This window comes from Struthio camelus, chromosome 16, assembly GCF_040807025.1.
Source record: "Struthio camelus isolate bStrCam1 chromosome 16, bStrCam1.hap1, whole genome shotgun sequence".
NCBI classification, from domain to species: Eukaryota; Metazoa; Chordata; class Aves; order Struthioniformes; family Struthionidae; genus Struthio; species Struthio camelus.
In genome coordinates this window covers 16,045,182-16,072,876 of record NC_090957.1, presented here as the reverse complement: position 1 = coordinate 16,072,876, position 27,695 = coordinate 16,045,182, and the positions used below count along the sequence as shown (strand labels likewise).

The 27,695-nt window shown below is 53.0% G+C and overlaps 2 protein-coding genes across 3 annotated transcripts; both read left to right on the top strand.

The window, feature by feature from the left end:
* The first annotated feature begins 21 nt into the window (after nucleotides 1-21).
* PRPF8 (pre-mRNA processing factor 8) lies at nucleotides 22-20,701 on the top strand. 2 transcript variants are annotated; one of them, XM_068910596.1, is made up of 43 exons: nucleotides 22-203; nucleotides 321-430; nucleotides 539-707; nucleotides 1,380-1,544; nucleotides 1,646-1,864; nucleotides 2,540-2,752; nucleotides 3,034-3,159; nucleotides 3,237-3,342; nucleotides 3,929-4,119; nucleotides 4,317-4,436; nucleotides 4,515-4,704; nucleotides 5,037-5,156; nucleotides 5,591-5,725; nucleotides 5,820-5,949; nucleotides 6,335-6,531; nucleotides 6,644-6,850; nucleotides 6,937-7,100; nucleotides 7,474-7,600; nucleotides 7,733-7,925; nucleotides 8,317-8,504; nucleotides 8,721-8,959; nucleotides 9,529-9,675; nucleotides 9,931-10,141; nucleotides 10,506-10,622; nucleotides 10,712-10,959; nucleotides 11,153-11,332; nucleotides 11,786-11,921; nucleotides 12,542-12,711; nucleotides 13,019-13,148; nucleotides 13,331-13,477; nucleotides 13,715-13,875; nucleotides 14,538-14,729; nucleotides 15,355-15,592; nucleotides 15,851-15,979; nucleotides 16,581-16,694; nucleotides 16,824-16,997; nucleotides 17,258-17,451; nucleotides 17,804-18,043; nucleotides 18,141-18,282; nucleotides 18,668-18,808; nucleotides 19,112-19,251; nucleotides 19,462-19,664; nucleotides 20,422-20,701. In XM_068910596.1, exons 2-43 carry the CDS (start codon nucleotides 331-333, stop codon nucleotides 20,574-20,576), a joined length of 7,008 nt encoding a protein of 2,335 aa, XP_068766697.1. In that variant the 5' UTR covers nucleotides 22-203; nucleotides 321-330; the 3' UTR covers nucleotides 20,577-20,701. The 2 variants fall into 2 exon arrangements, with proteins under 2 accessions (XP_068766697.1, XP_068766698.1); XM_068910597.1 differs by having other exon boundaries at nucleotides 93-173.
* A 133-nt stretch (nucleotides 20,702-20,834) lies between these two features.
* On the top strand, nucleotides 20,835-27,569 carry RILP (Rab interacting lysosomal protein). The gene is made up of 8 exons (XM_068910595.1): nucleotides 20,835-21,077; nucleotides 21,581-21,704; nucleotides 22,949-23,070; nucleotides 23,318-23,509; nucleotides 23,832-23,998; nucleotides 24,160-24,282; nucleotides 26,407-26,490; nucleotides 26,665-27,569. The coding sequence occupies exons 1-8, from the start codon at nucleotides 20,907-20,909 to the stop codon at nucleotides 26,819-26,821; spliced, it is 1,140 nt and encodes a 379-aa protein (XP_068766696.1). The 5' UTR covers nucleotides 20,835-20,906; the 3' UTR covers nucleotides 26,822-27,569.
* Nucleotides 27,570-27,695: the final 126 nt, after the last annotated feature.

Here is a 27,695-nt window from a genome sequence, read left to right as displayed (position 1 = left end):
TCCTTTCCTCTTCTGCCTCCTGTCCCGCCCCGCACCCCGCCTCCGCGTTCTGACGGGCTGCGGCAGCTGCCCGTGAGGCGGCTCGGAAGCTGATTGGAAGCTCCTCCTGAGCGCGCCCCGCCCACATCCGGGGCTCCGAGGCGCGGTGGCGACGGGCCTGGGCCGCCATTGTGGTGGGGAGTCGGGGGGTGTCGCGGGAGCCGGTGAGCGCGGGCGGGGGTCGGGGGGTCCGGGGCGGGTGTGGGGAAGGGGTCGTGGCGGCGGGGGGGGAGGTTAACGGCAGCCGCCTCCCCGCCCTGAGCCCGGCTCCGTGCCCGCAGGTGCGTCGCCATGGCCGCCGTGTTCCCGTACCGCGGCGGCTGCGCCCCGGTGCCCAGCCCGCTGGCTCCGCTGCCCGACTACATGTCTGAGGAGAAGCTGCAGGAGAAAGGTGGGTAGGACCGGTCTCGCCGGCCTCGGCCAGCCCCGGGCCCTCTGTGTCCCGCCTGGGCCGGCCCCGCAGGCCGGGCCTGACCCCGCTGTGCCTCTGTCCCCGCAGCCCGCAAGTGGCAGCAGCTGCAGGCCAAGCGCTATGCGGAGAAGAGGAAGTTCGGCTTCGTGGACGCGCAGAAGGAGGACATGCCCCCCGAGCATGTCCGCAAGATCATCCGCGACCACGGTGACATGACCAACAGGAAGTTCCGCCACGACAAGCGCGTCTACCTGGGGTAACGCAGCCCCCTGCTTGGTCACGGTGGGCCTGGGTGGCACAGGGGAGCTGCGCCCGGTCCTCCTCTGCTGCCTTGTCAGAGCTCCGAAGGGCTTTCCGTGTCAATTGTGTATAGAAAACAGCGTAGTAACCTGAGGAAGACATGATAACCAGTTGCACTGGGATAGCAACACAGAAGAGTATAAGCAAAGGAAGCGGTTGCTTTGAATTTTTGAGAAAAACATTACCCTGAATAACAGACAGGTCTTAACAGGAGCTTGAGGAAATGTGTAAGGTGGCCAGTGCACGTTCTTTGGACATCTAATATGCACCTGTGCTTCTTTGCTATTTGGGCTCAGAGAAGCATCTCATGCAAATTGGGATCCTTTGCACTAACTTTCAGTTACCTGTAGAAACTCATTTGAAATTGATTTTTTGGGATGGTACTGTTCTTAGCATGTAACATCCTCTCTGAAGCTAAATCAGCAGAAAACTTTTTGGTGGCAAGATCTGTGAAGCACAAGGATAGACTGGGTAGGAAGTTGGATTTGTCACTGGAGACCTTTATGAACGGATCAGATGAACAGTTTTCGGGAGTGAAATATATATAGTTAGTTAGGCTTTCAGCAGATGGATGGCTAACTTCTTGAGATCCCTTCCAACTCTGTTTTTCTTTGATTTCTGTTTGTAGTGCTCTGAAGTACATGCCTCATGCAGTTCTAAAGCTCTTGGAGAACATGCCCATGCCTTGGGAACAAATCAGAGATGTTCCAGTCTTGTACCATATTACAGGCGCCATCTCTTTTGTGAATGAGATTCCTTGGGTCATAGAGCCAGTGTACATTGCACAGTGGGGGTAAGCACCTTCTTCCTTAACCCTCATGGGAAACTTGCAGATAAACGCTCGTGCAACTACGCTAACGTAGTGCTGTACGTAATGGTCTCGGTTTCTGCCAGGTCAATGTGGATTATGATGAGGCGAGAGAAGAGGGATAGGCGTCATTTCAAGAGGATGAGATTCCCTCCGTTTGATGATGAAGAACCCCCTCTGGATTATGCTGATAACATCCTGGATGTAGAGCCCCTGGAAGCAATCCAGCTTGAGCTGGATCCGGAGGAAGATGCTCCTGTGCTAGACTGGTTCTATGACCACCAGCCACTGAAGGACAACAGGAAGTATGTACCTCTTTCTGATGAAACAGTTCACTGCAAAAAACAAATGAAAAAGAAAACCTAAAAAAACCAAAAAACCCCAAAACATTACAAACTAAATAGGCCTACTGCTATATGCAGACTTTATAGACCCTTTGGTCTTATTGTACTGGGCTATGTATGATGTTAGTGGGGAGAGGAAGCCTTCGCTCAAGGATGCAAGGAGGAATCTGACTGCTTTGAAACTAGTCCTCTATCTTCAGCGTCCATGGAGAACAAGCAAAGTGTCTCTGTTCAGGAAGGCTGCTGCCCAGTTAACTGGCTAAAACTGGAGTTTTTCCTTTCATGCCATAAATTTGAAAACCTGAATTGTCAGATTGGAATTTAAATTGATATTTGTTAGGAGTGCACTTACGCCTCAAAGGCTGTTGAATATGACTTCAGGTGTTGGTGTGTCAGTCTGGATATGGAGGAGGGGAATTGGTCCGGTCAGTAACTGCTAGGTGGTTGTGGTGCACAGTGGTCTTAAGCAATCCTTCCACCTTCTCTTCTGTCTGGAGGGACCCATGAGTTAGCTGTCTTTAACTGTTTTCTGTAAATGACAGGCAGTGAAAGGTGTTTGGATGGTCTTGGCTCTTTGGTAAAGGCCCAGTGTTCTCTGGCTGTGTAGTGAGTGTCTCGTGCTTTGTTCCTTCACAGGTACGTAAATGGTTCTACATACCAGCGTTGGCAGTTTACGCTCCCTATGATGTCCACGTTGTACCGGCTGGCCAATCAGCTGCTCACTGACCTTGTGGATGATAACTATTTCTATTTGTTTGACCTGAAGGCATTCTTCACCTCCAAGGCACTGAACATGGCTATTCCTGGAGGTCCCAAGTTCGAGCCTCTTGTTAGAGACATCAATCTTCAGTAAGTGCTGAGTTTAGGAGGAAAGATAAGGGGTTATCTGGGTAAGGGCTGGGAAGGTTTGTGTGTTACCACGTGGCTTGCCCTGGGTGAGCTATACCTGGGTGTTCTCTCTCTGCATAGCATAAAGTTTGTGATGTGCTTGCTGCTTAAAAGACTGAATGGTTGTTAAGGTCAAGAGGAGGCTCAGGGAAAAGGGCTGGCATAACACCTTTGGTCAACGATATTTGCCTTTCTGTCCTACTTGAATGCTTGTATGACAACTTCTTTTTGTCTCATTTGAGGGATGAAGACTGGAATGAGTTTAACGACATCAACAAAATTATCATCAGGCAGCCGATCAGAACAGAGTACAAAATTGCTTTCCCATACCTGTACAATAACCTGCCACACCATGTCCACCTGACCTGGTAGGTGCAGCAGCCTCAAGAGCAGGGAGAGGAGGGGAAAGATATCAGGGTGCTCTAATACTTGTTGTATTTTGTAGGTACCATACTCCAAATGTTGTTTTCATTAAAACAGAAGATCCTGATCTCCCAGCTTTTTATTTCGATCCACTGATCAACCCCATTTCACACAGGCACTCTGTCAAGGTGAGTACCATCCAAGAGAGCCAATGAGCATAGGAAGTGTACCTGTAGGTGCTGGGGAGAGAGCTCCTTTTGGCCTTGATAAACCCTATGCGTTGAGGGGATAGCACCTTAGTAGCTTGTGACAGCATCACTTCTGACAGTGGCGCACGCACATGGATGTTTCAGGAGAAAGCATAAGCCTTTCACAAAAGAGCTATGCAATCCTCCCTTGTAGTCTTTTCTTCTGGGGTTGCGCAAAGGTATGTCCTTTGGTCTCTCTACGATAAGCCCAATATCTAATTAGCTGTGTTATTTTAGAGTCATCAGTCAAGTTATTTATGTTTTTGAGTTGTCTTGGAGCGTTCATGGACTTGGCATCGCCCCTAAGTTACCTCCACAACACCTAGATCAGGGAGCAGAAGCCAGACACAGTTCTCGGGGCCTATTGGTGCCTTGTAGAGTTTTTATTGCCCTCTTCAGTGCTCAGGACTGTTAGTGTTTCTCCATGTCAGCGCTGAGAAGTCAGGCTTCTGCTACTGAGTTAACTCAAATAACTAAGGTGAAGCAATCTTGGTAACAGATGTTACTTGGTATGTGTGCATTTCAGAGTCAGGAACCGTTGCCTGATGATGATGAAGAGTTTGAGTTACCAGAGTTTGTGGAACCTTTCCTGAAGGATACCCCTCTCTACACGGACAATACAGCCAATGGCATTGCCCTGCTGTGGGCCCCACGGCCCTTCAATTTGAGGTCTGGCAGGACTCGGAGAGCTCTTGACATCCCACTGGTCAAGAACTGGTGAGTTCATCTCTGGCAGTGGAGGTGATCTAGTGATTATAATATTGTAGTGTTGTCAACAATGAAAATAAAATAGAGAGATCCTGCAGTGGGTGAGTGACTGGTTTCTAGAGATTCCAGGAGGTTTTCTGGAGTCTTGTTTTCCTTTTCTAAGGAATGTAAGTTACCTGAAAATCTGAAATATGGCTTGTCCCCAGGTATCGTGAGCATTGCCCAGCAGGCCAGCCGGTAAAAGTGCGAGTCTCCTATCAGAAGTTACTGAAATACTATGTTCTGAATGCACTCAAGCACAGACCCCCCAAGGCCCAGAAGAAGAGGTTAGTGAGGGCCTGTTTGGTGGTGAACTTCTGATCTGCATAGGGGATTCAGCTGATGATGTTCTCTTCTCTCTTCAGGTACCTGTTCCGCTCGTTCAAGGCTACCAAGTTTTTCCAGTCAACAAAGCTAGACTGGGTTGAAGTAGGCCTGCAAGTGTGTCGCCAGGGCTACAATATGCTGAACTTGCTGATCCACAGAAAGAACCTGAACTACCTTCACTTGGATTACAACTTCAACCTGAAGCCAGTGAAGACCCTTACTACCAAGGTATCGATCCATGTGCTCCACTCAAGAGTAAAGTTTACCTGAAGATCTGCATGGCTAGTATAGTAATACTGGCCACATTGCCTCAATTCTCACTTGCCCTTTAGGCAAGGTTTTTGGCTTGGGAATTCCTGAAGCAGAGCTCCAGTTGTGTAACATATGTATATGGTTTCTTTCTTATGAATTGGTAAAATGGTATAAAGTGAATTCTGAGAACTGTTCTTATAGAAGATTGCCGGATGTCTTTTTTACACACTGACTAACTGGGAGCTGTTTAACTCTTATATAACATTGTTACATAAGTCCGTCCTGGATCTTTGCCTCTTCTTTTCCAGGAAAGAAAAAAATCCCGTTTTGGTAATGCTTTCCATCTGTGCCGAGAGGTTCTGCGGCTAACTAAGTTGGTGGTGGACAGCCATGTCCAGTACAGACTTGGAAATGTGGATGCATTTCAGGTAGGCTCAAATTTTTTTTTTTTTTCTTTTGGTTACTACTTTCTTTTAAAGGTGGGAAGTGGAAGTAGAGAGAAGGGCTGGAGTATCTGGACAGATAGGGGATGCACAGAAGTGACTGGCTGTTGTAGTGTCCTGGAGAACAAGGGCAACAATGAAAGCATGCAGTGTTTTGGGAAATTCTGTTTTCACTAGTTTATAAGATTTAGTATTTGCTTGAAGTAGAAACAACTCAAAACATTGAGTAGGTCAGCTGTACCGTAGTCACTACCTGTGCTTTACAGACTTAGCTTCCTGAACTGATTGTTATGAGAACGAGTGGTAGGAGCTTTGCATGTCATAATATGCTCTGCACCTGGTTGTAAAATAAGCCTAGCTTCTTGAGACAATGTGTATAGCATTTAGTGTCATCTCTGACCATGCTCCTTGTGTTTCAGTTGGCAGATGGCTTGCAGTACATCTTTGCCCATGTAGGTCAGCTGACAGGAATGTACAGATACAAGTACAAATTGATGAGGCAGATTCGTATGTGCAAGGACCTGAAACATCTCATCTACTACAGATTTAACACAGTAAGTTTCACTTTTCCTTGTAAACTGAGCAACAGGAGAGGGATTCTGGAGTGTCACTAGATAACCTACTGTTACTGCATCCCTTTTCTTAAAGGGGCCTGTGGGCAAAGGTCCTGGCTGTGGCTTTTGGGCGCCAGGCTGGAGAGTGTGGCTGTTCTTCATGAGGGGCATCACGCCACTGCTGGAACGCTGGCTGGGGAATCTGCTGGCCAGGCAGTTTGAAGGTCAGTACGCTCTGTAAATCTTGGACGTGGGAGGAGTGTGTGGTAAAGATTAATGCTGTTTACTTCTCAGCTCTTAGACCAGTTCTCCTTTCCAAGTGGCGTTCTGTGCCCGTGGTCTGTGTCAACACCAAGAGCTATTGACTGGTTTACAGCTCTTTCAAGAGCAGTGCCCCCAAAACAGATTCCCAATGGAAGTGGGATTCCCTGACCCGTAGCACTCTGGGGTCCACGGCTTCCTAATCAACTGTTCCAAACTCAGCAGTGCTCCTGTGACAGTTTAATTTCTTCAGACATCCTGCACCTCTGCAGGAGACTCCCGTATTGGGAAGAAGGGGCGCACTGCCCCGATACTGTCTAGATTCATGAAGTACCTGTTTTTTTCCAGGCCGTCACTCAAAGGGTGTAGCAAAGACCGTCACAAAGCAGCGTGTGGAGTCTCACTTTGACCTGGAGCTAAGGGCAGCCGTTATGCATGACATTCTGGACATGATGCCAGAAGGGATCAAACAGAACAAAGCCAGAACCATCCTGCAGCATCTGAGTGAGGCTTGGCGGTGCTGGAAGGCCAATATTCCCTGGAAAGTAGGTTCTTTTCTTGGCCTTTCTTTTCAGTTCGATTTTAACATCTCACAGGGAGAACTGCTCTCGTGAAGGCTCCCGCTCCTGCTTCCCTAACGTTACTGTCCCTCGGCAGGTGCCTGGGCTGCCAACTCCTATTGAGAACATGATCTTGAGGTACGTGAAGGCAAAAGCTGACTGGTGGACAAATACAGCTCACTACAACAGGGAGCGGATCCGTCGGGGTGCCACAGTGGACAAGACGGTCTGCAAGAAGAATCTGGGCCGGCTGACCAGACTCTACTTGAAAGCTGAGCAGGAACGGCAACATAATTACTTGAAGGTACTCTGTCCTGCTGAGGTTGCCCAAATCGGTGCAGTTTTCCTGGGAGGCTTTCATATACTAACGGTGCTGTTGTGGTTGCGCAGGATGGGCCTTACATCACCGCAGAAGAGGCTGTTGCTGTGTATACGACCACAGTGCACTGGCTGGAGAGTAGGAGATTCTCGCCCATTCCCTTCCCCCCGCTCTCCTACAAGCATGACACCAAGTTGCTCATATTGGCCCTGGAGAGGCTGAAGGAAGCTTACAGGTAAGTATCAGAAAGTGACTGTGTTCTCCTGGAGGGGCAGAGATCTGCTTTGAGAAAGGCTTCTGAAGCTATTTTGTTATCAGTTATTCCTGGAATTGAATATGTCCTAAAACTTACCCCGGTGGACCGCTAAAGGCGGCAGACTGTGTTATTGCCAAGGCTGCGTGGGGAGTTCTTCACAAACTCTGCCACCTGGGGTGAAGATGCAATACCAGGCCTCTAAGGATCATCAGGCAACTTGAGGATGTAGATTGTAAAGAGTTACGGATCTTAGCTTGATCTGCTTGGTTGGAGAGTATCCTTCATCGGTTTAACGCAGTGGCCATTTGTTTGTTTGTGCTTGGGTGCGTGAGCTGTTCTTTTTCATTTTCAGTGTGAAATCTCGCCTGAATCAGTCACAGAGAGAGGAGTTGGGCTTGATTGAGCAGGCTTATGATAATCCTCATGAAGCTCTGTCTAGGATCAAACGACACCTTTTAACTCAGAGAGCCTTCAAGGAGGTAAGTGTCCTAGTGAGAGCCACAGAGTACTAAAACTTACTCTGCATTCAGGAACTAAATGGCACCAAGACTATCAAGGGACCTTACCTTCTCTGTCAAGTGTAAGCGTCAACTTTGCCTCCTCTTTACCAGGTGGGTATTGAGTTCATGGATCTCTACAGCCACTTAGTTCCTGTTTATGATGTTGAGCCCTTGGAGAAAATCACAGATGCTTATCTGGATCAGTACTTGTGGTATGAGGCTGATAAGCGAAGACTCTTCCCTCCTTGGATCAAACCTGCTGATACTGAGCCTCCTCCACTGTTAGTGTACAAGTGGTGCCAAGGTTAGTGGGGGGCTTGTTTTCTATGCGGAAATGAAGAGGGTCTTTGGGCAGTGTTTTGTTTGTTTTAATCGGGGGCTTTTTTCTGCAGTTCTCTTGGGAGTTGAGTTTTCACGTTTGCAGCTTGTGGTCAGTAATATGACCATCATGCTTAGAGGCTGTATTTGGTAGGTTAACTAACATACTCACGCTCACACACATACGCTATATGTGTATGTGTATATATATATGTGTGTGTGTGTGTACTGGAGAAGATCTTCCATAGCATTCGTGGTTGACTACATAGACAGAAAATCAGAGCAAATATGCTGACTTCCCATGCCCGGAAAGGTGCTGCTACGCTCTGAGAATTGCATTGTTGCGGATAACACGACAGGCTTGTTTGTCCCTTCAGGCATTAATAATCTGCAAGATGTTTGGGAAACGAGTGAAGGAGAATGCAATGTGATGCTGGAATCTCGATTTGAGAAGATGTATGAGAAGATTGATCTGACGCTGCTCAACAGGCTCTTGCGTCTCATTGTTGATCACAACATTGCTGACTACATGACAGCCAAGAACAACGTGGTGATCAACTACAAGGTGATGTCCCCTCTCCGGAAAGGGGGTGTAGTGGAGCGTAAAATGGAGAGATTTGGGACCTGTGGGGTAGGAGAGGACCTAAGATTTACCAGAGAAATAAGTGATTAGGGAATAAGAAAAGCCTGTTGGGTCCTGCTGAAGAACAACTGCTCAGAAAAAAGGTGTCTGGTGGGATTTTGGCAGTCAGGTTCTCACATTTCCTCTTCACTTCCTCAGGACATGAATCACACCAACTCCTATGGGATTATTCGTGGGCTGCAGTTTGCTTCTTTCATTGTCCAGTATTATGGGCTAGTGATGGACCTGCTGGTACTGGGTTTGCACCGTGCCAGTGAAATGGCTGGGCCTCCGCAGATGCCAAATGACTTCCTCAGCTTCCAAGATATTGCTACTGAGGTGGCCCATCCCATTCGCCTTTTCTGCAGATATATCGACCGTATTCACATCTTCTTCAGGTGAGAGCTCTCTGGTGTCCTTTCTTCCTCTGCTGACCTCTTGTTCTGACGTCTTGCAGCAAATGGTGTGAAAATGGCATCTGCTTCAGGGGCATGCGTATTCTTCTACTCCATGCTTTTTCCCCCTCTGCTAAGAAAGAAAGACCAGGGATATCTGAAGTGACAAACTTAGCAGAGCAACTTGGTGTCCAGATGCTGCCCCTTGCTTTCCTAGCTCACTGTATTTAGAGGGGAGAGCTTTCCTCCAGCAACTGGAGCAGTAGAAAAGCAGTAACATCAAAATTCAGATTGTTACAGATTTTCCACTGATAAATAAGCTTTTTCTTGCTTTCTAGCAAGTGGACATAGAATTCTGTCTGTTCACGGTAAGATACCCCAAACAGTCATGGTGTAGTCTGTGCTAATGAAACTGAAGTCGTCTTCTTTGGGCAGATTCAGGAACTGGATAATTCTCTTCAAATGTGCTATGGCTGACAGCTATCCATAAGCAGGCTCCTTGTCTGTCTGGGCTGGCTGATGTTCTGGGAAATTGGTCATGTAACACCAGATCCTATTCTATGAATTTCCAGATTTACAGCAGATGAGGCAAGAGACTTGATTCAGCGCTACCTGACGGAGCATCCAGATCCCAACAATGAGAACATTGTAGGCTATAACAACAAGAAGTGCTGGCCCCGCGATGCTCGGATGCGCCTCATGAAACATGATGTGAACCTGTAAGTGCTACAATCTGAAAAACAAATGGTGGGATGGTAAGATTAGTTGTGATAAATGCGTGCTAGGGACTGATAGGCAGGTGCTCAGGGAACAGTGATGAGATGAGGTGAGGGGTCTGTGCTGTAATTCCGACAGTGGGTGATGGGTGCGCGAGACTAAATTGCCAAGAAAGCATCGGAAACCTGCCCAGTCTGTGTTTCGCGTCAGTAACAGACAGCCTGTCCCCACTGATGTGTGTGTGTGTTTCTTTTCAGTGGTCGTGCTGTGTTCTGGGATATCAAGAACCGCTTGCCTCGATCAGTCACTACAGTGCAGTGGGAGAACAGCTTCGTATCTGTTTACAGCAAAGATAACCCCAATTTGCTGTTTAACATGTGTGGGTTTGAATGCCGCATCTTGCCCAAATGCCGCACCAGCTATGAGGAGTTCACTCACAAGGATGGGGTCTGGAACCTGCAGAATGAGGTACCATGAGATTGGCAGGGTGGGAGAACAGTCTCTGCTCTGGCCCGTACCTGGCTTCACAGCAGGGCTTACACCTGCTTTGCGGGGGTATGCATGCATTTACCTGCTTTGCATGCATTTACCAGCTGTGTAACTTGGATTGTTGGCAGGTAGAGTGGGTATTAACTTGGTAGCCCTTCCCTTCCTGGGAGGGTTGGAAACTGCTTGGCTAAGGATGAGGGGTGACCTGAAACTATAGCAGTGCTGTTTAGCCCCTGCTCTCCCCACGTTTCCTAAATGCCTGGTAGTGAGAGCTCACCCTTCTGCCGCTGTTGGAGAGAGGTCTCCCAGGAAAGAATCGATTGCCCTGTGCTCTTTCTTGTAGGTCACCAAGGAGCGCACAGCTCAGTGCTTCCTGCGTGTGGATGATGAGTCTATGCAGAGATTTCACAACAGAGTGAGGCAGATCCTCATGGCATCTGGCTCCACAACCTTCACTAAGGTAAGGTGGGAGGAAGACGTGTGACAGAGCTTTTTCTGCAGGCACTTGGGAGGACAGGCTGAGGACTGATCCTTTGCTTTCCTTTCTAGATTGTCAATAAATGGAATACAGCCCTGATTGGCTTGATGACATATTTCCGGGAAGCTGTTGTGAATACTCAGGAGTTGCTTGATTTACTGGTGAAATGTGAGAACAAAATCCAGACTCGAATTAAAATTGGTCTGAATTCCAAAATGCCCAGCCGTTTCCCACCTGTGGTGTTTTACACCCCTAAAGAGTTGGGCGGGCTGGGCATGCTGTCCATGGGCCACGTTCTCATCCCACAGTCTGACCTGAGGTGAGTTGTGCTGTTCTGTGCTAAATGTCTGCACGAGCTGGGTGTTCTGTTCTATATTCTTCCCTGTAAAAATACCTGAGAATGCTAAACATCATGCCTTGTTATAAAGGTGTGTTGCCTTTGCAGTAGGTCATGGCAGTGTGACTTGTGAAGTTCCATCACTCCTACTCGTTCTTCTGCCTCTTTGCTCCAGGTGGTCCAAACAGACAGACGTTGGCATCACTCACTTCCGCTCAGGAATGAGTCATGAGGAGGACCAGCTGATCCCAAATTTGTATCGTTACATTCAGCCATGGGAGAGTGAATTCATTGACTCTCAGAGAGTGTGGGCAGAATATGCTCTCAAGCGTCAAGAGGCTATAGCCCAGAACAGGTACGTTTCCATGTGCAGTCAGATCTGTGGTGTGATCTGACAGGCAGGGATAGGCAGTGGCGTGAAGACTGGCAGTGTCTCAGGGTTCTGGAGACCCTGTCAGGCCTGTGATATGGAGTATTACAGGCTGCCTGCAAAGCTGCTCTCAACTTTGGAGGAGGTGTGGGCACTGAAAGCAGGTGTTACACTCATAGTACAAAGTCTGAGGGGGGAAACGATATACCAGGTGATGCCAGAAGGAGGGGACATCAAACCCATTTGCAGATAGTTCTGCGTGCGTAGAAGGCCAAGCTTTTTCTCTCACCTCTGGGTGCTTGGCATTTTAGAACCTCTCCTGCTAGAGCCCCAAGGGCCGTTTTATTTCTGTGGTCTCATCACCTGGCGTATTCATTCACGAATGCACAGTTAGGAAGTGGAGAGGTAACGAAGTGCATGTGGGGATTTTTTCTTCAGGCGTCTGACGCTGGAGGACCTGGAGGACTCATGGGACAGGGGGATTCCTCGTATTAACACCCTTTTCCAGAAGGACCGGCACACCCTGGCTTACGATAAAGGATGGAGAGTCAGGACTGACTTCAAACAGTACCAGGTACTGACTGGGAATTTCTCTGGCTGAGTGTGAGGTTGAAACACCTGCTCCAGACAATATCCTTTCTCCTTGAGTTATTGCAGGTGCACTTTCTTTGCCTGTCTGCTACAGGAAGAATTTGGAGCCGTGTGTTGGGGCTAATAGAGGCTGCTAAGAACCAAGTGCCGGCCTGTGTCACCAGGCACTTGCCAAGCATTTGCATAGATGGCAGTGACTTGAGGAACACCACACTTAACCCAGTTGAATGTTAAGAAATCAGTTCTGGAGAGGAAAAAAAGACCCCAAAACAAACATTGCAAAGTCTTGAATTTTAGTAACAGTGGAAGCTTTTACTTAAGGCACTTAACGGTGATTCCATAGAGAACCAGTGCCTGAAAGATAAAAGCTTCATGTTAGACTCTTACTTGGTCTGAATTGCCTAACAGGACTAATTGAACTCATCTTGTGGATCAGCTGTGTGCTGGGTCCTCCAGGACAGCTGGCATAAGCTCCGCTTGCTAGCTGACATCATCTTGTTTCCTGAAACTAGTGATTTTTCTTGCCGGTACAGCCAGGTTAAATGATCTGAATACAAAGCTTCTCACTTTACTAGTTTGGTCACTAGTAGCTGTCATCTGCAGGTCCTGAAACAGAACCCGTTCTGGTGGACGCATCAGCGCCATGATGGGAAGCTCTGGAACCTGAACAACTACCGCACAGATATGATCCAGGCACTTGGTGGAGTGGAGGGGATCCTGGAGCACACGCTCTTCAAGGGCACTTACTTCCCCACGTGGGAGGGTCTCTTCTGGTAAGAGAAACCTTGATCTGGCCTTGTGCAAACTGGAGCTTGGTGGTACACCAGGAGTCCTTGGCTGTACTGCTTCTGTTTTCCAGTCATCACCTGATCATCTTGTGTTGCTTAGTTGTGAGGGCACGTGGGATTGGACCGTATTTGAACTTCTGCATGCAAATCCTTGGGAATTTCTTTGCCTGAAACAGTCTTTCCTGCTCTTCCACTCTTGCTTTGTGTGCTCCCTGCCTCATATTAAGTATGGCACGTAGCATTCAGCTGTGACGAGGGACATCTTGCGCACGTGATTGTGTCTCCTTTCCAGGGAAAAGGCCAGTGGCTTTGAGGAGTCCATGAAGTGGAAGAAGCTGACGAACGCCCAAAGATCGGGTTTGAACCAAATTCCAAACAGAAGATTCACCCTGTGGTGGTCTCCTACCATTAACAGAGCCAATGTAAGTATCTGGAGTTTGTGCCTGCGTGAACTGGCACTGAATTGTGAGCAGTGAACTAGTTAAGTCTGCAGCAGAACCCTTTGTTCAGATGAAATGCAGTTCTAAACCTCCCCCGTGGTGGCAGTTGTTTTTTGAACTTGATCATGCTGTTGCATGTTCTCATAGCCGCTTTTCCTTTGCAGGTGTATGTTGGGTTTCAGGTGCAACTGGATTTGACAGGCATCTTTATGCATGGCAAGATCCCCACACTGAAGATTTCCCTCATTCAGATTTTCCGAGCTCACTTGTGGCAAAAGATCCATGAGAGCATTGTAATGGACTTGTGTCAGGTGAGCAGCACGTTAACGAGGCTTGGTTCTGTGGTGACAGAGGCACGCTCCTTGTGTAACAGCAGCCTTCAGCTAGCATTAGAGATTGTCCCAGAGACTGCAGCAAGGCAACCGCTTGCTAGGGAACGGGGTGAAACTGGATTTCCCTGGGTCCCTGCTTTGTCTTTATATATTGAGGATAGATTTCTTTATCTAGGCTACTTGAGCACAATTCATCTTTGACTGCTTTCTCCTCAGGTGTTTGATCAAGAGCTGGATGCTCTGGAGATTGAGACAGTGCAGAAGGAGACCATCCACCCCAGGAAGTCATACAAGATGAATTCTTCATGTGCAGATATCCTTCTCTTTGCTTCCTATAAATGGAATGTGTCACGTCCGTCATTGCTTGCAGATTCCAAGTGAGTGTTTCCCTTTTGCCTCTCCTTGATCTTGCTGTTGCAGAGCTGCTGAGGCTGTCATCCTGAGCCAAAACGCTTGTCTCTTGCACATCTGAGATTTTCTTTGTGGGCACAGGAGGACACAGCCATGCCTGGTAGACCGCAGAGAGCTAGTACAGGTGGATGGTTGCTGCACCTCCTAGTGCTGCCTGGTGCAAAACATGAAGAGAAGCTTTACTGCTGTTGCCTCCTGCAGCTGCCCTTTCTCCTGAGCCACAGCTCAGGAGCTATAAATGCTTCTTCAGGAAGCCCTGCTGAGTATCTCTGCTGTCCCAGGGCCAGAACCTGGAGTGGCCTGGATGCAGTGTGCACCCATGCTGTGTTCAGTTCAACTGAATTCTCCGTAAACATTCCCCAAAGGACACAACCCTCATGGCTACACAGTAGAAGAGAAGCTAGCTTCGTTGTTTAAACTTGCAGCTAAACCTCGTAGGCCGAGGGTTTCTCTTCGACAGCTTCTGTATTCAGTTACTATATGAAGAGGGCAGCGTATCCCCTTTTCAGGAAGGCAATACAGATGGCTTCTATATTCAGGCTTGGCAGTAATTACTCTCTGTCAAAGAGGTGCAGCAACTGCAGGATGGTTTTGTGCCAGATGCAATTGTGGCTTGCTTTCTCCTTAGAGACGTGATGGACAGCACTACCACTCAGAAGTACTGGATAGATATCCAACTGCGCTGGGGAGATTATGATTCCCATGACATTGAGCGCTATGCAAGAGCCAAGTTCCTGGACTACACTACAGACAACATGAGTATCTATCCATCTCCCACTGGTGTGCTCATTGCCATCGATCTGGCCTATAACTTGCACAGGTGAGATCCGCACTATTTGCTTTTTGACCATAATTGGCAGTTCCTGGCTTGCCTTGAGTACATCTCTGAACAGCAGTTTCTGATGGGGCTTGTAGTCCAGCCAGGAGTATGAGCTAAGATGGAAGCTAGAGGTACACAATGAATGGGATAAGGCATCTAGGCAGCTCTTCCAGATTCCCCAGTGTCTGCTCATTCAATAATAATAGTTCAGTTCTCCCAGCTGACTAATCGTTTGTTTTCTTGGGATATCTCTGTCAGACTGTTCCTGGAGTGGAAGAACAGGCCTTGTTTAAAGATCTGCTGCACTAAGGGGCAACTGTTCTTCACTAGGGGATTAGGGGAGATGTCCCAGAAAGGAGGCCTCTCCTCTAAAGTGCTTAGAGAAGATGCAGCTTTTCTGGACCTGCAGGATGTGTATGCTGTGGCTTCCCACTGAGAGGAAGCATAGGGAAAAGCAGTAGGTGAACAGCTCCCAGGGTCGCTGCAAGAGAATCATGTAGTTGTAGTATATTCAGTAGGCAGAAAGATACCCGAGCGCTGCATGAAAACAGTTGTGTGTAGCTCTTGTCTCTTCATCTCGGAGCTGATGGCCACAACGAGGTCTTCTGTTTGTTTTTCTCTTCAGTGCTTATGGCAACTGGTTCCCTGGGAGCAAACCTCTGATCCAGCAAGCCATGGCCAAAATTATGAAAGCGAACCCTGCACTGTATGTGTTGAGAGAACGAATCCGCAAGGGCTTGCAGCTGTACTCATCTGAGCCCACAGAACCGTACCTTTCCTCCCAGAACTATGGGGAGCTCTTCTCCAACCAGATCATCTGGTTTGTGGATGACACCAATGTGTACAGAGTGACCATTCACAAGGTGAGTCCAGAGGTGTATCTGTATCTTTGTGGGGAAGTACAGGTGCAAGGTACATGTCCTGTGCTCGGAGTGACTCTGGAGGCATGAGTGACAGAAAGCGGGGAATCACCATGGACTAAAACTTGTGCGGCGTACACAGAACGGTTTTTTGCATTTGCATCACAGCTCCTGCTAAAAGCGCAGAGTGAGTTTGCTATTGTGTGTATGGATGGGATACATTCATCTCATTGTAATTTTCACTTTGGCTTGTTTTCATAGACTTTTGAAGGGAATTTGACCACAAAACCCATCAATGGGGCCATTTTCATCTTCAATCCCAGGACTGGACAGCTCTTCTTGAAGATCATCCATACATCTGTGTGGGCAGGACAGAAGCGTCTAGGGCAGGTAAGAGCTTGTTCTGCTTTGGGCAGTGAGCTAGGAATGGGCTCTGACCGCTTGAGATACTTGCTTGAGCAGAAGGCATCATGATGAGGGTCTTTAGCACCCTGCCTCTCAACAAGTTTGGAGCTCAGATAACTAACATGGAACCTGTGCTCAGGCAAGCATTAGCATGAGCTACACACTGAATGAATACAGGCATTGATGTTGCAAGGTTTTTGAGGCTCTGACATGTAATAAGCCTACATTTTTCAAGCAGGGCTTGAAAAGCAGTGCTGTGCTCACTGTTGGAGCACGTCTCATTGCACTTGAATGTACGTCCAGTGCAATGAGAAGTCTCTGAGGTAGCGAAGCCAGGGAGGTTCGTAACCAGCCGCTTTCCTGCCCCTGGCCCTGAGCCAGGTGGGCGTAACTGAACTCCAGGAACGGGTGCTGCCCTCTGTGACCAGTAATTGGGAAGCACTGGGCCTTGTCAGTAATCTGAGGCAAGCCATAAATTCTTGTTGTGTTTTTAGAATTTGGTTTGAGGCTTTCTGATTTCCAGAGGCGTGGAGACTCTGCTGTCAAGGTGGAGATATTCTTCTGACCTTGCTGTCTTATTTTTTAGCTGGCCAAGTGGAAGACTGCTGAGGAAGTGGCTGCTTTGATTCGTTCACTTCCTGTGGAGGAGCAGCCTAAGCAGATCATAGTGACTCGGAAGGGCATGTTGGACCCACTTGAGGTAACAATGCAGATACTGCTGTGTCGAGACACTATAAAATCTTCAGGAGACTGCAGGACAGTTCTGTGTTCCTGTGGAAGAACAGTGTTCTGCAGTAGGTGTGCATTAATTCTTCTTCTCAAACTCCAGGTGCACTTGCTGGATTTCCCCAATATTGTTATCAAAGGCTCTGAGCTGCAGCTGCCCTTCCAGGCCTGTCTGAAAGTGGAAAAGTTTGGTGATCTCATCCTGAAGGCTACCGAACCACAGATGGTTCTCTTCAATCTCTATGATGACTGGCTGAAAACCATCTCTTCCTACACGGTGAGGAAAGCATGTCTAGTCTGCGTTTCGCTTTGCCGCTGACACACGAAGCAAGAGCCAGGGCCTCAGAGATCCCTCCCCATTCTTTGCTCAGGAAGCCTTGCTCCTAGCACTTGCTCTGGGTCTGCCTTGGCTTTCCTTCAGATTGATTCCTCTTGCACTTCTCGTGCAATGTCGGTGTGCCCGAACAGAGGAGTACTAGGGCATGGTGTGTTTAGTTTTCCTTTTTCTGACTAGCTGCATCTTTCTTCCTCTCCAAGGCATTCTCACGTCTGATTCTGATTCTCCGGGCGCTACATGTGAATAATGATCGAGCCAAAGTTATTTTGAAACCAGACAAGACGACCATAACAGAGCCTCACCATATCTGGCCAACCCTGACAGATGAGGAGTGGATCAAGGTGGAGGTGCAGCTGAAAGATCTGATCCTTGCTGACTATGGCAAGAAGAACAAGTAAGTCACTGACCTGCCGCAAAAATCCTGCCAGCCTTTCCTTTGAGCTCTGAAGACTTTGATCAGTGCTTCTCACAGAGAGTGAAATGCTTTCAGGGGTCTTTGGCAGTGAACTGTCAGCTTTGTATGGAATCTGGTTATTGGGTTAATCACTTTCCAGCAAGGCAGATAAAAAATACCTGCACCATACCTTTTCTAATCTGTGCATCATGTGATTTGGTCCTTCTTCTGCCTAAAATGCTGTGGTTTCATTTTTCCTGGTGCCCTGGGTGTGTTTCTGAGCTTGTGCCTTGGTGAGAAGGGTCCAGAACGTATTTTGAAATGCCTGATTTGGGTGAATTTTCTCTTTCAGTGTGAATGTTGCGTCCCTGACGCAGTCAGAGATCCGAGATATTATCCTGGGCATGGAGATCTCTGCCCCATCCCAGCAGAGACAGCAGATTGCAGAGATTGAGAAGCAAACCAAGGAACAGTCACAACTGACAGCCACACAGACCCGTACTGTTAACAAACATGGGGACGAAATAATCACCTCTACAACCAGCAACTATGAAACCCAGACTTTCTCCTCCAAGACCGAGTGGCGAGTCAGGTAGGAAGGCAGGCAGGGCTGCTACGCACTGGAAAAGATCAGAGGGCTCAGGAAGGAAGGAAGAGCGCACCCTCTAATAATTGTCTCCTCTTCACAGAGCAATTTCTGCTGCTAACCTCCACTTGAGAACAAACCACATCTATGTTTCATCGGACGATATAAAGGAAACAGGCTATACGTACATTCTTCCCAAGAACGTTTTGAAGAAATTCATCTGCATTTCAGATCTGCGGGCCCAGGTGAGTCTGTGCAATGAGTCTACTCCAGTTGCATTCCACACTGCTGGGACACATACCAGTCCCTGCGGGGCTGACTGTTCCAGACTAGGGGTGAAGGGCCGAGCGCTTGCTGCTGTCTGCGTGGAGCCTTTGTGCTGGAGACAGGCACCAGTGACAGGGCTCATCACACTTAAATTCTCACAGGCCCACGAAGGCTCCTTGTGGCCTGACTTGGGTGGAAACTGCCAGCACTGAGTAAAACTAGGGTGTTCTCCTCTAGTGAGGACCTGCTGGCTAACGGATAACTTGCTTCAGGAACTAAAAGTAAGGTGGGTGCCCGCTCCTCACACCATCCTATACAGGGAGGTCTCTTACGGCCTTGTAAAGCGTGAGTTTACGTTTCTAGATTGCAGGTTACCTATATGGAGTGAGCCCTCCTGATAATCCCCAAGTGAAGGAGATCCGGTGCATTGTGATGGTACCTCAGTGGGGAACACACCAGACCGTGCATCTCCCAGGACAGTTGCCGCAGCATGAGTATCTGAAGGTGAGTCCAGCTTCTGCTCCCAGTGAGGGTGGAAGATCACTGTCTCCAGTATCGGAGACCCAAGGTGATGGCGGGGTCTTGCCACCACGCTTGCAGCTCTAATGTGTTTGCCTTGGTAACCTGTCTCTTTAGAGCTCCCCTTGTTTTGCCATAGATGTTGGGCTTCAGGGACTCAGCCTGAAGTTTGCCTGACGTGGGATCAGATGAAAAAGAAGCCTTTAGTCCCTGTGCGCTTTGTGCTTGAAGCAGTCTTGTGTTAAATGTCTTTCATTTCTCTCTAATACACTTTTTTTTTTTTCCCAGGAAATGGAACCTCTGGGATGGATTCACACCCAACCAAATGAGTCCCCCCAACTCTCGCCACAGGATGTCACCACCCATGCCAAAGTCATGGCTGACAACCCATCCTGGGATGGGGAGAAGACTATCATCATCACCTGCAGGTAAGAGGTGGCAAGGCTCTTGTGTGCCCCCTCTGCCAGTGCAGGGAGAAGCCCAGCTGCCAAGGGGGCCTGTGGGAGCTGCTCCGGAGAGCACATTGAAGGCTCAACTAAAACTCTGTGAGAAAGGGAGTGTCTGCTCATTTCTGACTTCCCTCCTCTGTCCTGGATTAACCTGATGTAGTCTTATCTCTCTGTTCTCCTTTCCTTCAGTTTTACACCGGGCTCCTGCACGCTGACAGCCTACAAACTGACTCCGAGCGGCTATGAGTGGGGCAGGCAGAACACAGACAAAGGGAACAACCCCAAGGGCTACCTACCCTCCCATTATGAGAGGGTGCAGATGCTGCTGTCGGATCGTTTCCTCGGCTTCTTCATGGTTCCAGCGCAAGGGTCCTGGAACTACAACTTCATGGGTGAGCTGGCTGCCCTGGGAGAGGGACAGGGAGGGAGGCAACAGACCCGCTCTGGCCATTGCTTGGGGAGGAGAAAGTAATAGCTGTTGAGGGCAGTGTCCCTTACCAAGTTTCTGAGGCTTGACTTACCTCTGAGTGACGAGGTAGGGCTAGTAACATTGCAAGCATGACCCTTCCTTAATATCAGCACTGAGATATTACAATGGGATGTTAGCTCTGAATGTTTTGGGCATCACAGAACAAACCCTTAGGCAGGGGAGAAATCAGATGTGAGACCTCCTGATGTTTCTGGATGGCAGTGTCTGATATATTGGCACTGAACGATGCCTGTGAGGCAGGAGAGATGGTAATGGGAGATGCAAGAGGGAAGCTGTGTCTAGTGGGGGAGTAACAGGAGGTCCTGGTACGAGTTTACAGGAGCTTGATGAATTGCAAAAACAGTTTGCCTAAAACCACCGCAGAAGTGCTGACAAACGCTTGCCTTACTGTACCAGAACAAGGCTATGGGACTGTTGTCCTGTCTGTAAACATCCAGGGGTGGAGAGCCCTGGAACCCAAACCATGATGATTTTGTGGGTGTAAAATTGTTTCTTTCTGCATGCTCTCTGTAAAAATTATCTTAGGAAGGTAGAGGGTTCTACTGAGCACCTGATCAAGGGTGAAGGCAGAAGGGGCTTTTAGGTAGCCTATCGCGAGCGCTGGGCCGCGGCCGGATTGACGGTGGAGGTGCTGGGCTGAACGCGACTCTGCCTTCCAGGTGTGCGCCACGACCCCAACATGAAGTACGAGCTGCAGCTCGCCAATCCCAAGGAGTTCTACCACGAGGTCCATCGCCCCTCGCACTTCCTCAACTTCGCCCTGCTGCAGGAGGGCGAAGTCTACTCCGCCGACCGCGAGGACCTCTACGCCTAGCCCGCGCCGCCCCTCTTTCGTACTGTTGATATTCAACGGCGTCCCCGCGCCTACCCGTCCCCCTTTGTCCTTCCTCCGACCGCGGCTGCATCAATAAAATTTCTTTTTTTTTTTTTAAACAAACGCGAAGGCGAGAAGCCGCCGGGAGAGCGCGGGGGGGGGGGGGCGGGCGGAGCCGCGGCGGGGAGAGGCGGGCCGGGGCGGAGCCGCGGGCGGCGGCGGCGGCCCATGGCGGAGCGGGAGCGGGCGCGGGGCGCGGAGGCGGCGCGGGGCGCGGAGCCGCTGTGGCGGACGCCGCCGGGCCGCCTGGCGCCGCCGCACGTGTACCGCATGGCCGGCGCGCTGGGCTCCGAGCTGCGCCGCCTCTCGGGCCGCTTCGGGCCCGACGCCGTGGCCGGGCTGGTGCCGCCCGTCGTGCGGCTGCTGGAGCTGCTGGAAGCGCTGGTGGCTCCGGCGGGCGCCGAGAGCGAGGCGGCGCCGTCCGGGCGGCAGGACGCGGAGGTGAGCGGGGGCCCCTCGGGGGGAGGCACTGACCTGTCCTTGTCCTGTTCGGGGGAAGCAGGGGGCTGTTGCCCTTCCCTCGGGGGTCCTGCTGGCCCGTCCTTGTCCCCTTCGAGGGAGGCACCAGCCCCTCCCTGTCCCTTTAGGGGTCCCTTGGGGGGAGGCGCTGACCCCTTCTTGTCCCCTCGGGGGAGGTACTGGCCTGTCCTTGTCCCCACTGGGGTCCCCTCAGGGATAGTGCTGGCCTGTCCTTGGCCCCTCAGAGCTGCTCGTGACCCCAGTGGCCCTTTCTCCCTCAGGGGAAGCACTGACCCGGCTGCCCTTGTCCCCTGGGGGTGGCAGATGACTCAGTTGCCTCTTTTTCCCCCTCGGGGATCCCTTCAAAGATGACACTGACCCCCCTGCCCCTTGTCCCGCCTCGGGGACGGCACCGTTCCAGCTGTCCCTGTGCCCTTGGGGGTTCCCCCGGGGCCAGCGCCGACCTGGCTGTCCTTGTCCCCCAGGAGCTGGAGCAGAGGCTGTGGGTGGCCGAGCGCCGGGAGTGGGCCCAGGCCGAGCGCCTGGCCCGCCTGGAGGAGCAGAACCAGCAGCTCCTGGGGCAGCTTGCGGAGAGCCAGTCCCACGAAGGCGAGTGTCCGGGGGGCTCGGGGTCCCCTGCCGCCGCGGGGCTGAGCCGTCGTGTGCTGGCTCCAGGGGGGTGCCCAGCGCTGGAGACCCCCGGCTGCCCCTGTCCTACCGGGGAGCACAAGCATGGTCGTCTTCTGCAAGCAACGGGGACCCCGAGCCACCCGGGGCTCGTGCACGGGTGAAGGGTTTGGGCAGGATATCCCTCGCGTTGGCTGGAGAGAGGGGTGCTGCCGGGGAGACCGCGGAGGAGGGACCCCAGCCCGCGCCCAGCGCCAGGGGTGCGGAGGCACAGGGGCGTGCGGCTGGCCGGCGAACGCGGGGTGCAGGCTGCTCTTGCAAGTGTGAGGATGCAACGGGCGCAGCCTGAAACTCTCAGCTCCCCTTTCCTCTGTTCCTGCTCTGCTTTCGAGCAGTGACGTTAGAGCTTAGCTTTGCAAAAGTCTAGGAAAGCTCAGCAGTTCTAGCAGTGAGAACAAACAGGAAGGGGAGATTGGCCTGACCGAAACCAGGACCCGAGGAGGTGCAAAAACGGGAGTCCTGGGACGGCTGTTACTAGAGAAGCTCGGGGGGCCGAGTGATTACAGCCTTATTGTGTCTAAGCACATAACGAGCCGTCCCTGTACCCCCGGGGAGAAGCAGAAGGGCTTTCAGGCGGTTTTGGAGAAACGCAGCTCTAGCAAGGGGAGGAGCGGGTGGCAGAGGTGCGGGTGTAGCTCTCAAGGGAGATAGCGGGTGTCTGCCCCGTGCTGTGCTGGGGTCCGCTGGGTGCCTGGCGCGGGAGCAGGGTGGGTTTGGTGCTGCGGTGCGTTATGAGGCAGCCAGAAAGGCTTTCTGGTACAGGGATTTAATCCGTCGAGGGGGCACAGCGTGCGTCCCTGCAGTCAGCGTCCCCCCGGCAGGCAGATGCAAGGAAGGACGGAGATCCCAGCGGCCCAGGACGGTGCTGCGGGCAGCAGCAGGGAGGGCAGCCGGGGCTCTGTCTGCAGCGAGGCTGGAGGTCGGGCCGGGCTGCGCGGCTCCCTGTGCAAGGCTGCCTTGCTGCAAACTGCTCTTGCTGCTGATCTTGGCTCTTACCGAGCATGACTCCCACCTCCCTCCTTGGGTCACTCCCTACCGTCCCTGGCAGCGTGCGCAGCTTCCACCAGAGCTGCCCTCCCCAGCGCTGCCGCGTTGCAGGGCTGGGGGAAGCCCTGGGGTCCTTGGGGGCTGCCACCCATGCCTGTTCCCCTCGTGTTTGGGCTCAGATAGCACGGCGCGGAAGGAGCGAGAAGTGATGCTGCGGCTGAAAGAGGTGGTGGACAAGCAGAGGGATGAGATTCGTGCCCAGGCCCACGAGATCGTCTGCAAGAGCCGAGACACGGAGGCGGTGAGCGCGTGGGAGGGAGCCTTGGCGCGTCTGCTCACGGGCATGGCGCGTGAAGGGCCTGGGGGCTTGCTTTTGTGTCAGCTCCCTCTGGGGCCATGGTCACAGCTTGCAGACCCTGCCTGGGCTGGCGCTTGGGCCTCTCTGCCTTTCCCGTGGCTGTGCACACACCGATGTCCCTGGGTGGGGGCCGAGTTTGGAGAGATGCTGTTGCCCCCCCCCTCACTCTTGGCTGTCACGGGCTTTCCAGCTGCAGGAGCAACTGAATCGCTTCATGTGCATGAACGAGGACCTGCGTCACAAGGTGGCCGTGGTGCAGGCTCAGCTCAAGAGCGCGCTGGAGAAGAAGTCAGACCTGGAGGCTGTTGTGCTGCAAACCCAGAGGGAAATGAGCAGGAGGACCAGGACTGCCTCTGAAGCCCAGCCGCCAAAGCCCAGCCTGGTGAGTAAGCCTGATGCTACGGCCCACCTGCCACAGGCCATTGCTAGCGCAGAATAAACCTGCCTGCAGCTGTTTTGGGTTCCTGTAACTCCCAGCTCAGTCCGGGTGTTGGAGACTGCCAGCAGGGACGCAGGAGTTTGAGTAAGTCTGGCTTATCCTTGAAGACTGAAAAGCAGTGAGCACGTGCAGTGGTGCCAGTAGTGCCTAGTCCATAAGAACGGCAGGGTCGGAGGAAGGAGTTAGCAAGGTGAGGTGGTGGGATCTCTATTTGCCGTTAGGGTTTCTGGGCTTGCTCACTTTCTTTCCATCCCAAACCCACCAGGAAGGAGCGCCATTGCCTGCAGAGGAGGACCCGCTGCACCAAGGCCCAGCCAAGAGCCCTGCTCACTGCTGCTTCTCAAAGGAAGAGCTACAGCAAATCCTGCAAGAGCGGAACGAGCTCAAGACCAACCTGTTCCTGGTGCAGGAGGAGCTGGCTTATTACCAGCGGTGAGCCCTTCCACAGCAGCCGGGGAAAACGAGCCCAGGTCCTCCCTGTCTTGGTAGCAGCCTGCAGCCCTTCAAAGGCTGCTCCTGCCGCAGTTGCTGCACGCTCCTGGGAGGTTTTCTTTGCCGGGCCCTCAGTTAACCAGCTGCTTTCTTTTTGCCAGGGAGCTGCTGAACGAAGAGAGAATTCCTAGCTTCTTCTTGGATGCAATGAAATCGACTATCAAAAAACAGAGGAGAAAAATCAGAGCCAAAATGCTGGGAACAGCGGAGGAGCCGGCAAGCAGGTGAGTCCAGCTGGCCAGAGGCAGAGCACGGCGAGGCTCTGTGCAGGGCAGATGCTGGCTGGCTGGCTCCGGCATTTCCGCGTGATGTGACACCTTGGAAGGGAACTCCCTCAGGCCAAGAGCTGCTTCGTCCTGTCCTGTCTTGTCCTGTCCTGTCCTCGTTCCAGAGATCAAAGGTTTATTGTCTGCGCTCGATGTCTTGCTTTGGCTGAGTCCTGGGAGCCTTTGCTCTTCTCTGCTGGCACTCACATGTCCCTGTCACCAGTCACACGCGGCTGCTCCTTGGCCAAATGCTGCTTGGCCCTGTGTGAAGCATGGCGAAGGGGAGGCGAGGTGGTGGTACTGGGACCTCCGCACAAGGCAGGCTGGTCCCTGCACCGTTTGGTTGGAGGCTGTCCCAGCAGAGAGCCATTGAAGATGGCAGTACAGATGTTCCCTGGAGGCTCTGCAAGACATTTGCGGGCAATGTTGGCTCCAACAGACGTCTCACGATTGGGAGGGGTGACCGTGCTGAGCGCCAGCCCAGGCACTGCTTATCTGCTTGAGGCAGCGGGGGCTAAGCCTGCGCAAAAGCTGTTGTACGGCATTGGGGGGACATACATGGAGCTGTATTTCACTGGCTTTTCGGGTCCTTAATAAAGGTCTGAAGGGGGCTGAGCTCTTCTATGCTATGGAAACCTGCTGTTGCTGCTTGCTTGCATTGGAGTGTCTCCTGGCCCGAAGCAGCGGGGAGAAGCTGTGCGCTAGCTAGGGCTGGGGGGGTTGTGTCAGCCGGAGCCCTGGGTGAGGGGAGGTTTCGGTGTGCCTGGAGCGTAGTGCTCTGGTGCTGGAGATAAGCGCTGCAACGCTGCCGTGCCACCGGCTCCCAGTGCGGCCAGTTTCCAGCTCTGGCAGCCCAGACAGGCCCTGGCAGGGAGCCATCTCGAGAGGAGCAGGTTGCTGGTGCCGTCCGGGGATCCAGACGGGCTGGGAAGGGCTGGGCCTGGCTGGTGGCACCTCTATGAGGAGGTAGACCTCTATGAGCTGCTGCTGCTCCCTCGGGCAGGCAGAACAGGATTTTCAGGAGCGCGCGGTCCCTCCGCTCCCCCGAGCCGGCGCGGCTTGTTTGCTCGCCGGCCGGAGCGTCGCCGGCTGGAGCGCGCAGCCGAGCGGTGTCTGCAGCCTGCGTGCAGCCCCCCTGCGAGGCGCCGCGGCTTCGATGCTGTGCGGAGGCCGAGCTAGGCCAAGTCTCGCTGGGATGAGGCCAGAGGTCTCGCTGCGCCGGGGCTCCCCGCCGGCTCCTGCCTGCCTGCGTTTGGCCGCCTCGCAGAGCTGCGTCTCGCAGGCTTCTGTAGCGCGGGGGAGTCTCCGGCGGCTTGGTGGTGACGGGCTGGTCTGGAGTCACCGGCACGGCGAGGGCAGCCTGGGAGGCAGGGCTGGGAGCCGGGGGGCTCTCTACAGAGCTGGGAGTATCCTCTCCGGGCTCCTGGGAGGCAGACGAAGCAATTACCGTGGCTGAGGGACGGCGGCTGGCCGGTTCCCCTGGGTTAGGGGGAGGTTAGCCTTGCCTGGCTAGGTTAGATGCCTGAAGACCTTGAAGTGGGTTGTGGTTTCTGCTGGCAATCTGGGACGAGCTGTCTGCGGACCAGGCGGCGTGGGTTTGAAGCTGGTATCTGAGAAGAGCCTTGTGGATGGAGATCACGGAGCAGGGGTGGTACTTGCCCTAAAAAGGGGGCTGTATCTGGGACAGGAGCTTCACGACCGCTGACGTGGAGCTTGGAGAAAAAACACAGCTGAGGGCTGCCAAGGAGGGGGCTGCTGGTCCTTGGCTGGACACCAGCAGCCTTGGGATGTGTAGGGTGAAGAGAGAGGAACAGGGGAAGTCGGAAAAAGAGAGGGGTGGATGAGCAAGGAGGCACTTCCCGAGGGGAAGCAATGGGGGGCCCACAGCGGGAGACGGTTGGCTGCACGGAAAAGGACAGGGAGAGACCTCCAGGCCGGCCCTGCCCGCGCGCCCGGGGGGCCTCTCCGGACCCTGTGGCTTGGCCGGGAGGCAGCGGCCGTTGCTGGGGCGCGGGCCCCGGGGCGGCTCTGGCTGCGCGTGCGACTCAGCGCGGGTTTTTGCCGCTCTTTTTTGCCCCGCAGCGACGAAGACGAGGGCTCCTGGCTTCCAGCTCCTGGCGCCGACTGCGTGGACGCTCGGCCTCCCGAATCCAACATTAGGAGCTTGTAAGTTCGCTCGGGCGCGGGCCGAGCTGCCGGCGCTGGGGCCGCCGCCGCGGGGGCTGCGGCGCGGGCAGGTCGCTCGGCTCTCCGGGGACCGGGCTGGGAGGGAGGCTGGGAGCCGGCCGCTTCCCTGGGAAGGCTCTTCTCCCCCGCGCCCGTTATCTGCTCTCCCTGCAGTTTTGGGCTGTGGTATCAGGGCAGCAGCAGAGACCCCCCCGCGCCCAGCTGCTCCGGAGCCTGGGAAATCATCGACTCGCTGGAAACGCAGCCGGAGCAAGAGGGAGAGAGCAAGCCGGCGGCCGGCTCGCCGGGCAGAGCGACGCCGCCTCCCTGACCCGACCCGAGCGGGAGGCCGGCCCCGACCTCGCCGCCGCGCTTCCCTCCCCCAGTTCCTCTTACCGCAGGCGTCGGCGAGGGCGGCGCAGCCACCCCGGCCCGGCGCGAGCACCGCCGCCGCTACCGCCACCCTGCTCGAAGCCCGCGGGGCGCCCGCCTGGCTGGCCCCCTCCCCAGCCGGGTCGGCACCTCCGTACGCCTGCGCCCGTCTCGTCCCGGCTCGCGGCTCGGCCCTGCGGGCAGCTGCCCCCGTCCCCTCCGCCGTCGCGCCCCGACGGGGCTCCCCCGACCGCCAGCGGCTCGGGGTCCCCTGGCCGGATCCTGCCCTGCGCCGGCCGGCTGAGACCGTGGTTATTTTGCCTCATCCCTTTTCCCATCCCACCTCCTCCCGCCTTGCGCCTGCAATGTGAAGGTCAAGGAAGAGCGTCCAGGCGGGCCGGCCGGGCGCTGTCCTGGGCAAAGCGCGTTTCGGGTTGGCTGCGCGCTGGAGCCGGGGCTGAGCACGTCGCACCGGGGAGGGCTGGGGACCCGCAGCACGGCACGTGCCACTCTTGCACTTTTCAGACTCGAGGTGAATCGGTTTTTGTACCGGGACTTCTTCCTTCCGCTGCTGGAAACTGGAAGACTTTCATGTCAAACGGCCCAACCCTCATCTTCACGGGGGCGACTCGGTCCTCGCGGGTCAGGTGTTTTCTAGCTCTAGAGCTGGAGTCGGAAATAATAAATCAATCTCTTGCTCGTCCCGCAAAGCGTCTGCTGCGGCCTTTGCTCCGTCCGCGGCGCTCTGAGGAGGAGGCCGAGGGAGAGGAGGAGGCCGAGGGAGCGTTCGAGCCGCTTGGTGCCGCCGCTGGGGTTTGGGCTCGCTGGCAGCC